Raw genomic sequence first — 11,494 nt, 5'->3', positions numbered from 1 at the left:
TTTTAGTAATTAAATCGAGTGCGATTAAATCGTAAATAAAATAGTATATCAAGTGGGTAAATACATACAAATAATTCAACATTTTCTTTCGTTATTCAAAAAAAAAAATTCAACATTTTCTTTTCCCTAGAAAATTCAGCATTTTCTTTATTTTTTATTAATAAAATAATATTACTAATTTAATAATTTATTTTATTCTTATGAAATATATTTTATATTATTATTTTCTTTATTGTGTTATTTTTGTTGAATTTCATAAATTGTTTTTTAAATTCTTTTTATTATATTATTTTTTTTACTAAAAACATTTATGTCATTTTATAAATACACATACTTTAAACAAAAAATAATAATAAATACACATATCTTTTTTCCCAAACCAAATAATTACATAATAATATATTTTAGGTTAAATGATGTTTGCCCTCTATCAATTTGAGCGAGTTTTGGTTTATCTTTATAACATAAATATTTGGATTTCAATCTTGTAATTTGAAGATTATATTTGATATTAGACTTTCGTTGACATCAAATTTCAAGATTTAAGATACTTTTGTCCTTTGTAATTTGAATGAATTTTTTTTTATCCCTTGCCAAATCATCTATTTTGTACGGTAAAATTTCATTAATGTTTAATTTTTTTTTCTTTCAAATTACAAGGTTGTAATTCAAAGTTTTATTTTTGTTGATAAACAAAAACCCTAAACGATGCAAGTGGTAAACACCATTAATCCTATAAATTTTAAGGCTCTATGGTTTATTAATTTTGTTTTCGCTTCCATTTTTTTTCTTTATGTTTAATTCATCAATCAAAAATGATGTAAAGAAGTTTTTTTTTTTTTTTTGACAAAATGATGTAAAGAAGTTATGATGAATTAAACTTTTTTTGTTTATTATTCTTTATTTGTCTCTTAAACTAAGATGGTTTTTTACAACTTTTTTCAAAATGTAAAATGAGTTTCACTCTATAATTTTCTCAATAGTGACACGTATGTTTATATAGTCAAATTCGTCTTTATTATAAGAAAAAATTTACTTTTCAAAATATAATTGATGTATCTAATATGTATTGTAGATCATATATATTCCATCTGATCACTGTTATAAAGAATAATTATTTTTTTTAGATTTATTGAATAAATTATGTACTTTTTTTTTTACAAAAATAAATTATGTACTTGATCAATAATACTCCCTCCGTTTCAAAATGAGTGTCGTTTTAACAAAAAAAAATGTTTCAAAATGAATGTCGCTTTCAGTTTTCAATGCAATAATAACTTTTTCTTTTCAATTATACCTTCCAATTGATATTTTGCACACTACTTCCAAAGTATTACCTTTAAAACTAACCAATAGTTAATAAGGATAATTTGGTAAAATAATCATTCTCTTTATTTTAATCATTGAATTTCGTGTAAACATGACACTCATTTTGAAACGGAGGGAGTATATACCAACTATTAAATGAATCTAAGAAGATTAATTGTTGTTTATAACATCGGAGAGTAATTAAAACACTGGCTTTGCTTATATATTGGAGGAGTATTTTGACTGCTTTGTCCTTCAGTCGTCCTCTTTGTCTCCACCGCCTCTTCTAACTAGGGTTTGTGTTTCTCGTTCGTTCTTATTCTCATAACTTAACTTCTGGAATTTTCAAATAGATTAAAAAAATAAAACGATAATAAATTGTTTTTGAGAGGAAGAGGTAACTCGATTTTTTTAATCCCGATTTTTCGATTTTACCCCAACTTATTTGACTGTATTGATCTGTTGGTATATATGGTAATGTGATTTTAATTTTGCAACTTCTGTTTTAGTTTTTTTCTGATTGGTATTTTTGCTTTTGATTCTATGATCGTGATTATAGGTGTTTCAGAGAAGAGAATGTACAACATGGACGTTAACAGAAGTGCTTGGTATGCATATTTTTGTTTTTTATTATGCTTTTAGTTGATTTTGTGATATTTTATTTCTTAATTTTGATTGATATATGCATTTCTTGATTTTTAGTTTGGTTGTTATGCTTTACTCTTTTAAGATTTGACCGCTTTTTTCTTTAAACTGCTAATGTTAGGAATCAGTTGTTAGTAGCATGTTTCACCTGAAAGCCGGAATGTTTTTCTGGCATAAATATTTTTCTTATCTTCTTGGAGACAGTACTTTTGCAAATTTCACCCGAAAGCCAAACTATTTTAGATTGATTGTTTTATCACGCATGGATTACTTCTATTGATTAACTTATTATTTATCATGTTAACTTTATAATGATGTGTACACGATCCTATATATTAGTTACCTATTCTCAATTTTTTTATATATTCAGGGTGTTCCAAACATTCTTGATGTCATGGTCCACACCCTCACTGGTACAGTTTATTTGAAACTTCTAAAGGACCAGAATTCTGTTTGGTTGCTGCATTCTGAGCTTTTATATTTGAACGTGTTCAAAGATATTGTTCCAGTAGATAAACATGGAAGCAAACAACGGAAAGGCGTCTAACAGGAATGTGCTTAATCTGAAGCGGAAACATGCTTCTCGACATGTTACATGTTCAAATGAAACTCTGCGACCAGTATTACCTCAATGTACATCACTAATAACACCAAGAAACAAGGTTGTCAAACATATGAGATTGAAAGGGTACAAAAGCAAGCCAATGAAATCAGAGAGTCATATTGGACAATCGTTGGTTAGGTATTATATGAATTATAAGAAGAGCGGAAGCCCAGAACGTTTGATGGTCTATCAAAATGGTGGATGGAAGGACTTTCCACAGGATGCTGTTGATTTGGTTAGGAAAGATTTTGATGTAAAGAAAGCAGCTGTGGAGGTAGAGTTAAATGGCCATCATCTTGTGCTGGACTTTTTGCACATGTATCAGATGAATTTGAAATCTGGTTTGCAACAACCTATTGCTTGGATTGATGAGACAGGGTGCTGCTTTTTCCCTGAAATTTATGCTGCTTCCGATGAAGGGCCTTATGATCTCTGCAATCAGGACAGCAGAAAAGGTCATGAATCTTTGTTCCAAGGTCCTAATGAAATTAAATTACATTTAGGAGTTGAAATAAATGGAGTAGGTGCATCCAAGTTGGGGGAGTGTATTGGGGAGTCCAATGTCACCTTTAAGCATGTTCAAATTGATGCTAAACAAGCCTGCAATCATAATGATTTTGAAATTGAAGATAGCAGTAATAACATGGGAAATGGAAGTGTTGGCGAAGCCGTTGAGCAAAATAAAAGTATAGGTTTTAATGCATATAATGAAATTGTATATGGAAAGTTGGATTTGGATACTGTGCAAAAGATGTTTCTTAAGGGAACTGGTAGTTTTGGTAGTGCTGACATAGTTGAGATTTACCCCTTCTCAAGTACATCGGTGCAGTCGCGATTGGAGTTGTTCGAGAAGCAAGCTGAAATTACGAAAAATTGTCGGGGGGATGCTAATGTTCGATATGCTTGGCTTGCTTCTTCCAAAGGAGAGTTACCTACTATGATGAATTGTGGGCTTGGTCATTGTGTACCATCTGCATCTAAATGCATGCATGGCATTGGTGTTCATCTTGCAGCTGCTACCTGTCCTTTTGCCAGGTTGAATTTCTAATCATCAAATTTGAACAATAAAATCTTTTTTTATATGCTAATAATATTGTTGAAGTTATCCTAGGCTTGAATTTGTCGTGTTAAAGCAAGATGAATAGAAATGTAGAAGCTTCCTTCCTTTGATTTCTAGACCAATTATTTTATTTAAGAATGGAGTTCTACTAATATATCTCTCTGCATGGTATTGTTTTTTAAATCACTATTATTACTGTCAGCTGTCAATATATTTTTTCCTTGAAATGTTCTATAATATTAAAAATTTGATAGTTGTGTTGCATGGCCAGAACCTTTTTCCCCTTATTTATTTATACATCGGTGTCTTCTTTACATTCTACTTTAGTACTTTATTATTTTAGCATTTATATACTTTTGTTCTAGATTATTCGTTGTAATGGGTAGAAAAGGATTCAAGTTTGCCTTATTTACAGTGCTAGTTATTGCGATGTTGACGAAAATGGGGTTCGACACATCGTCTTTTGCCGTGTAATAATGGGGAATATGGAGCTTCTCCATCCTGGCACTAGACAGTACCGTCCCAGTAGTAGTGACTATGATAGTGGGGTGGATGACATCCACAATCCAAGAAACTTTTTAGTATGGAATATGAATATGAACACCCACATCTATCCAGAATTTGTTATTAGTTTCAAGGTCTCTTCTGATGCTGAAGGTGAAACATTGTTCTTTTAGTTCTTTCATGTTTTCTATTTCTTTACATTTTCTTAACAAAAAAAGGATCCTATTCTATCCATTTTTTTCTTATTATAATATTGGTATATGGTACTTAATGGGTTGATCAGAGGCTAACTAGTTGATATATGATTCGGTTCACTCCATTTGGATGGATGGTTTCATCTTCTGGTTGGGCACTTGAGCTATCACTGCATGTCTGCTCAATGACATAGCATTCTGTTTCTGATGCTAAGCTTTGTGAGTGCCGTTCCTTTTGGAAACTTGTTTCTTTCTTGATCACTAATATATCATGCGTTTTTTTACAGGCCTTCTTTTGGGATGTGAGTGGAAGAATAATATTTTTGGGGTTAATTCAGCTAGCCATGGTCCTAAAATCTTGCCACGTTCAGAGTCTTCGAGAGTAGGCACTGTAAGTTCTTTGGTATTTTGAGCATTACTCCCAAGTTCCAATACCAAATTTCCTTTGTGAAAGGCAGTGTATTTCTACATCTAACTATATTTTTACTTTTTCAATTTTTTTATAACTATATTTTTACTTTTTTCATTTTTTTTTACTGTTTTTTTATCTGGTGTTTTGGTTTGAAATATTCTATTAAGATTTGTTGTCGACAAAGAAAAATGTCCAATCAGTTTTTGAATTATGGGATACCTCAGGGAATTCCAACTGGTTCGCCTGAAGCTTCAACATCCCCTCGGTTGCCTTTTTCTACGCTTTTTGCTGCTATCATAAACAAGGTTCCTGCAGAGGATATGAAACTTATCCATATGTACCATCTGCACTTCAGGGTATGTAATGTAAACTAGCTTTGCTGGATGTCCCTCTCGGTCTTAATTGATATCTCTAATACAAATTGTCATTGTTTTATGTTAATCACCAGGCAAAAAAGATGACTCGTGATGATTTTTTGAAAAAGTTGAGGTCAGTTGTGGGAGATGATCTCTTGCGAGCTACATTACCTGGTCTTCTTCAACACAAGGTACTTTTCTCAAGGCTTTGATTTTTTCTGCAAGGTCTTCTGCTGCGGTTATTTATGCCTTGAGGCAATACTTGCTGTTTAGCACATTATGCTTCTAGTTCCAAAGTTTCCCCCTCTATTTAACGCTGGACTCTAGTGAAGGGTTTATCTGCTGTGTGGTTATACTTATATGTCCTAATTGTTTAAATGGCTTCATGCAGATATTGTCCAAATCATCTTGTGTGATCAAAATGGAATCTTGAGGCTTACTTTATTTTGTACGGGGAGGTGACCTTTACACTTCAAACTTTGCGGATAACTCAGAACACACTAAAAGAGCCAAAATGAATCTGTGAATATTGTTAGTTCTTGGGTTAATTACCTGCTTTTAAATTTTGTTTTGATCGCATCCTGTTTTTGACATGGAACATACTTGTTTTTTGAACTTCATTTAAATTGTTTTGATCAATCTATGATCAGATGAACTGTCCAGCACAATAGTTAAATCTTAAATAGGCTTTTATGGTAAAATTGTATTTAGATATTCCTTAATGGTTTTTGCACCTCAAATTAATCTGTCACTTCACACCGTGGATTGTTGGAAAGAAAAATTTACTACCGACAATGAATTGGTTCTAAATGGCAACGGATTCGAGTCCCTTAAACAAGTGGTCATGACTTTGTTCCATGGCTCTTGCGTAAGAAAAAAAAAATTGGGAGTGGAAAACCCTCTGTGTACCCCACTGGTGTTCTACAGTGGAAATTTGAAATTTTGTATCTATAAGATGGTAAAATAAAAAGAAAAGAAAAAGTTGATGTGTGGTTTGAGGCATTTCAGAGATTTTGTATCTCTAGCAACTATCACGCCAAGGCCACCATCTTTTTTAGCTTGAGTAATGTAATGGCCAACCAACAAGGTTTGTTAGAACGACGAGGCCAATGCCAACATACCAAAACTTATTATTGAGTTTATTCTTCCAAGAAACTAATCTAGCATTCAGCTTGTTCACAATGTAGTAAAAATCTCGCTTCTTGACTCTACCTGTTACTATAGCAAAACCAATTCAGGTGCTTCTAATGGAAGACAAAATTTTCTTCACCTTTCTTCTAGACACCTCAACTTAACAGTGGGTCCATGATGATAATATCAAGAATAGATGGTCATGGATCAAATTCAATTCAAAGTTAAAGGTTTTTTATTTTATTTTTATTATTATTACTATTAATGGAGTATTCAACTACTGAAATGTTTAAGGGTGACTTGACATGAAAATTGATCATAATTTTATTTTGGTTTGGTGGAACCGTTGTTTTGGTGTTTTGTTTTTGTAATATTTGTCTTTTGCAACGTTTTGATCTTGACATTCCTTATGCTTTCATTGTCTGTTTTAATATATTTACTTTTTTACCTTTAGAAAAATATTCACCTAAAAAATGTTGAATTTTAAAAAAAAACCTAAAAAAATGTTGATGAATCACTTCCAAGAGGGACAAACTAAAATAATAATAATAAAAAAAAAGGTCTTAGAATAGACTCGGCACAACCATTTAGGTTTACCTTTAAAAAAAAAAAAAACCATTTAGGTTTAGAAAAAAGTGACTTCCATTTGTAGCTTATAACACGTATTTATCATGATAAACACTTCTGTATAAGTTTTGATAAGTTACCAAAAGATAAATTAATGTTAAATTATTTGGCATGTGTTATAAGTTGTTTTTATAAGATTTATGTGAGAACTTATAAAAATAAGTTGAAAAAAGTTTAAGAAAATTGTCGTAAGTTCTCTCAAGCAATTTTACAAAATTTAAACCGGTAGATAATTTCAAATAAACCGATCTAAAGATGTTGTTAGTGTGTCACACATCTAATAAGATTATATTAGGTGGAGGGAGTAGATCATAAAAAAAGAAAGGAAGAAAAAAAGAATTCTGCTCTTCACCCAGCACATTTTGCTCGGGCCCTGCAGCCGTTCCAAATTTACCCTTGCGCTAGTTAACTCACGCAAGTGTAAACGTATGCGCTAGTTAACCAACACTGCGCAACTTAAATAGCGCGTTAACTCATGCACAATCTGTGCATACAATTAGAAGAGGCAGAAACCTCTATTTTCCCTATTTTTTCAATCCTTCTTGCATTAAAATGTTTCTGAGTTTGTAAAAAATAAATAAATAAACTAATGAAATATTTCTGAGTTTTTAAAAAAATAAAATAAAATAATAAGTGAAATGTAACAAGAGATAGAGATAGAGATTAGAGACCGAGATAATTGAGTTTTGAGTGTTTCTCATTCATTCATTCACATATGATATGAGCCAACAAGTAGTATTACGGCCTCTAAGACATTGGCCATGGCTGTTGCGCTTTCACCACCACCACCACCCTACTTCTTCCACTGCTAAATTTTCTGCACTATATCATCATCTTCTTCTTCTTCCAACATCATCACCAGAACAATCCACAAAGATACGTCGTTTCTCTTTATCTGCATCTCGCGGAAAACTTCGAAGAGCTGATTCTTCATTACCCACCGCTCCCGAGGAAGAAGAAGAAGAAGATGCTGCCATTAAAAGCCGCAACCAATTGAAGCGTGAAGCAAAACGTGCTGTTAAATGGGGAATGGATTTGTCTTCCTTCTCTCCTCCCCAAATCAAACGCATACTTAAGTTGTTTTTTCTTCGTTCATTATGCATTTCTCAATGCCCATTTTGAAAAGTTTCAACTTTTTGCTAAATTTTGTTTTTGGGTTGCAGGGTGGTTTCTTTGGACCAAATTGTCTTTGAAGCTCTTATGTTGGTTAAGGTTCTTGCCTTTTCTTTTTCATCTTGAAATTTTAATTGTTCTATTTGTGCTTGTGGAAATTATGTTTTTTTTACTAGTGAAAGTTTAATGAAGAGAAGGTGTTTGTTGTTTTGCCACAGAGAATGGGGCCGGATGTTCGTGAAGGGAGGCGGCGTCAGTTCAATTATATAGGTAAATAATCAATAATTTGTTAGAATTTTTTAATCAATTTGAACATGTTACACAATACAAACAACACATTTAAATCAGTAAAGCGGAGGTGAAAAGATTGAGCAGTAATGCAACATGCATACATGAGGATTAGTTCAACTTTACGATTAGATTTAAATCAGTGTTGTCAAACAGCGGCTATAGCATAGCGTAGCATAATTTCAACAATTTGTTGTTGCTCCACAAGACGATATTTAGTACATACTGTTATCAAATAAAGCTATAGCAATGCAATGTTCTCACACTAAAGCATAGTGAAATTTAAACAAACAACTATTTTATGCAATTGGCGATACTGCTTTAAACACTCATTCATTTAATCATCTTTCCAATTTGTGTTGCATTAATTATGAGTTGGTATGTATACCTTAGCTTATAGTACCATTTTTGTTGATAGTCATTCAATAGATGTGGTAAGTTGATTAGAATTATTGTGGTATTAAGTACATTCAGCAGTGCAATGCAGAATCATGTTCTTCATACATAAATTGTTGTCTCAGGAAAGTTGTTACGGAATGTGGAACCGGAATTAATGGACGGATTAATAAAAGCAACAAAGGATTCTGACCATAAGGAGCTGCAAGCTTTAACTGGCTTGGGGCCTGATGATCCTGAGGATGATGATGAGAACTTGATAGAAACTGAAGACGAGAAGGATGATGAGGTATGATGTTAGGATTCAACAACAACAACCAAGCCTTTTCCCACTAAGTGGTGTCCGCTACATGGATCAAATTATATGCCATAATGTTTTATTATAAACTTTATTTTGGTTTAACTTATTAATTTCCAAATCTTTCTCTGATAGTTTTTCAAAGTCTTCCTCTGTCTCTAGTGATCTACTCTCCTTACTACATAATCTATTGGTCTTCTAATCTTTTTTGGGAGAAATTTTTACAATATTCTACACAATTTCATTAAAAAATACAAATGCTACACATGAATTGACTTAAAAATAGGGACCAAAAGTGATGGTTAAAAATTTTATAGGGACTAAAAGTCGAAGGAAAATTTTAGAGAGTAAAATGAAAAGTTGGTATATTTATAGGGACCTAAAACATATTTAACACAATAATAAATATTAGGGGAAAAGTAGTTAGAGAAGTTAGTTTGTTTGTTATTTGGGTTGTTGTTATGAGTTGTTAGGGAAGTTAGTTAGTTATTTGGATTAGTTAGAGAGTATGTGTATAAATAAGAAAACACAAATGTTAGAGAGTAGCTTTGAATATTGTAATTGTGAATAGAGTACACTCTGTTGTGAAGGGGAAACCCTTGAGGAGAGTTTCTCTCCTGTTCTCTTTTATCCTTTCCCAATATTTCAATAAAATTGTTCCTTTGTTTATTCAATTCTGCACAGTTTTGAGAACTCTTTCTTATACCAAAAGAAATGTTCCTAACATATGAGTTCATGTCTAAACGTGTGTTTGATTGTATAGTTAAAGGTGAGTTAAAGGCAAAATGATTTATGGTTGGATACATTCACGTTAAAATGAGTTGAACAATAAATTTGAGTATAAAAGTTACCTTTGGAGGCAAAAACTACAAAATCTGACTTCAAGTTAGAATCAGTTATAGAGGCTAAATCAATTTTTGTCAGGAACTCTGAACATACCAAAATCAACTTCAATTCTTCAGAATCACTTTTGTCTCTTTCAAAAGTGAATCCAAATATGCACTAAATTTCCTATTGACTAGACATGAGCCCGCATAAATACCTTTATCTCCTGTCATATTAGGGGGTGTAATTTTCTTTTTCTTTTTGCTTTCTTTGATATGACTTAGTTACAATGTATTTTGTCCTTATGATGTATCTTATCTTTTGAGCATTTTATCAGGAATCTAAGCCTTATGATGATAGTCAAGTAACAAGGTGGTTTGATGGTTTGATAAACAAGGACATTCAAATCACCAATGAAGTTTATTCAGTTCAAGGTGTCGAGTATGATCGCCAGGTAATATTTTGCACTATGCGTGATCGAGTAGCTGCATATTTGCACCTGCTTGTGCTTTCTGAACAAGACTAATTACTGGTGAACCATACAATATAATCTAATATTTTCAACCAAGTTTATATTACTTGTGAATTTTATGTATTCCTACAAAGTAGAGAGTAAGCCTACGTTTTTAGTGAGTTTCACATAAATTTCTTTCTCATAATGAAGAATGTTTCTAGATTGTACAAATTTTCAACCAAGTTTATATTAACTGGTGAATTTTATGTGATTCCTATCAAATGGAGAATAAGCCTACGTTTTTAGTGAGATTCACATAAATTTCTTTCTCATTATGAAGGATGTTTCTAGATTGTATGAAAAAAAGTGTATTGTTAGTATTTCTTGACATACATTTTCTATTCTTACTTTGTACAAAAAATCATATATATTTAGAGGCAGAACCACAAACAAGTTCGCTGCTCAGATTGTTGTTTACGTTTATTGACATAAAATATCTTCATCTTTTGCAGGAGTTGAGAAAGCTGGTACGTAAAGTGCACTTTGCTCAAGAAACGAAGGCTACGGATGAAGAAGAGGAGAAAAAAGTCGAGAAAGCAGAGATTAGGGCTAAGAAGGCCCTCACTCGTTTTCTCCGTAGTCTTTCAGAGAATATTGTCAATGAACATTAGTACATTGTTAACCATGCATTGTTTAATTGGGATACATGATATGGAAATATATTATTTTTAATAACTAGAATAGTTAATGGTTTGGAGTTTTTGTTAAGAATGATCATTAAATTTATGTTGCTGTCCTCTAAAAATATTTGTGCTAGGTTCATATAATACTCCTGACTGGTTTATTTGAATGACCATCTCTAATTTTCTTAGCGGCAGAATGATATTGGTAGTCGGCTAAGCAATTTTATGCCCTCTCAGAGATTGTGAAATTCATGAACAATACTCACTTAATGTCCACAACCCACATTTGCAAAGTAAACATTTTCAATGCCTTACACAAATTAGTCTAGAGATAACTTTTTTCAATAATGCTGATGAAAATAAAGAGGTCTCTTGGACAATACGAATGGTGAAAAAGATAATTTCATTCCACTCGATGTCCACACTCCACAATATTGTTAAGAAGAAAACATTTTCATGTCCAACACAAATTAATTAGTCCGGAGGTCCCTTTTTTCTAAGATATTGCGGATGAAAACAAAGGATAATTTCATTCCCTCGAGGTTGGGATGTCATTTGGGTAGATGCTCTTTGGAAATACAGAAATAAGAAGCTGC

General features: G+C 32.1%; 2 protein-coding genes across 4 annotated transcripts; both read left to right on the top strand.

The window, feature by feature from the left end:
- Nucleotides 1-1,558: 1,558 nt before the first annotated feature.
- On the top strand, nucleotides 1,559-5,784 carry LOC146959168 (inactive poly [ADP-ribose] polymerase RCD1-like). Of its 2 annotated transcripts, none has more exons than XM_085740709.1 (9): nucleotides 1,559-1,603; nucleotides 1,868-1,916; nucleotides 2,324-2,366; nucleotides 2,451-3,592; nucleotides 4,033-4,274; nucleotides 4,603-4,706; nucleotides 4,952-5,083; nucleotides 5,176-5,274; nucleotides 5,475-5,784. In XM_085740709.1, the coding sequence occupies exons 4-9, from the start codon at nucleotides 2,472-2,474 to the stop codon at nucleotides 5,514-5,516; spliced, it is 1,740 nt and encodes a 579-aa protein (XP_085596835.1). In that variant the 5' UTR covers nucleotides 1,559-1,603; nucleotides 1,868-1,916; nucleotides 2,324-2,366; nucleotides 2,451-2,471; the 3' UTR covers nucleotides 5,517-5,784. The 2 variants fall into 2 exon arrangements, with proteins under 2 accessions (XP_085596835.1, XP_085596836.1); XM_085740710.1 differs by having other exon boundaries at nucleotides 1,559-1,705.
- Nucleotides 5,785-7,548: 1,764 nt separating this feature from the next.
- On the top strand, nucleotides 7,549-10,950 carry LOC146959167 (kinesin-like protein). Of its 2 annotated transcripts, none has more exons than XM_085740712.1 (6): nucleotides 7,549-7,917; nucleotides 8,005-8,053; nucleotides 8,173-8,224; nucleotides 8,764-8,927; nucleotides 10,099-10,215; nucleotides 10,728-10,950. In XM_085740712.1, the coding sequence occupies exons 1-6, from the start codon at nucleotides 7,562-7,564 to the stop codon at nucleotides 10,884-10,886; spliced, it is 897 nt and encodes a 298-aa protein (XP_085596838.1). In that variant the 5' UTR covers nucleotides 7,549-7,561; the 3' UTR covers nucleotides 10,887-10,950. The 2 variants fall into 2 exon arrangements, with proteins under 2 accessions (XP_085596838.1, XP_085596837.1); XM_085740711.1 differs by having other exon boundaries at nucleotides 8,152-8,224.
- The last annotated feature ends 544 nt before the right edge of the window (nucleotides 10,951-11,494 follow it).

Source organism: Medicago sativa, chromosome 1, assembly GCF_051527215.1.
Source record: "Medicago sativa cultivar Bolivia chromosome 1, Bolivia_mono, whole genome shotgun sequence".
Lineage (NCBI taxonomy): Eukaryota > Viridiplantae > Streptophyta > Magnoliopsida > Fabales > Fabaceae > Medicago > Medicago sativa.
The sequence above is the reverse complement of the archived record's forward strand: the minus strand, read 5'-3'. Positions and strand labels throughout refer to the sequence as shown.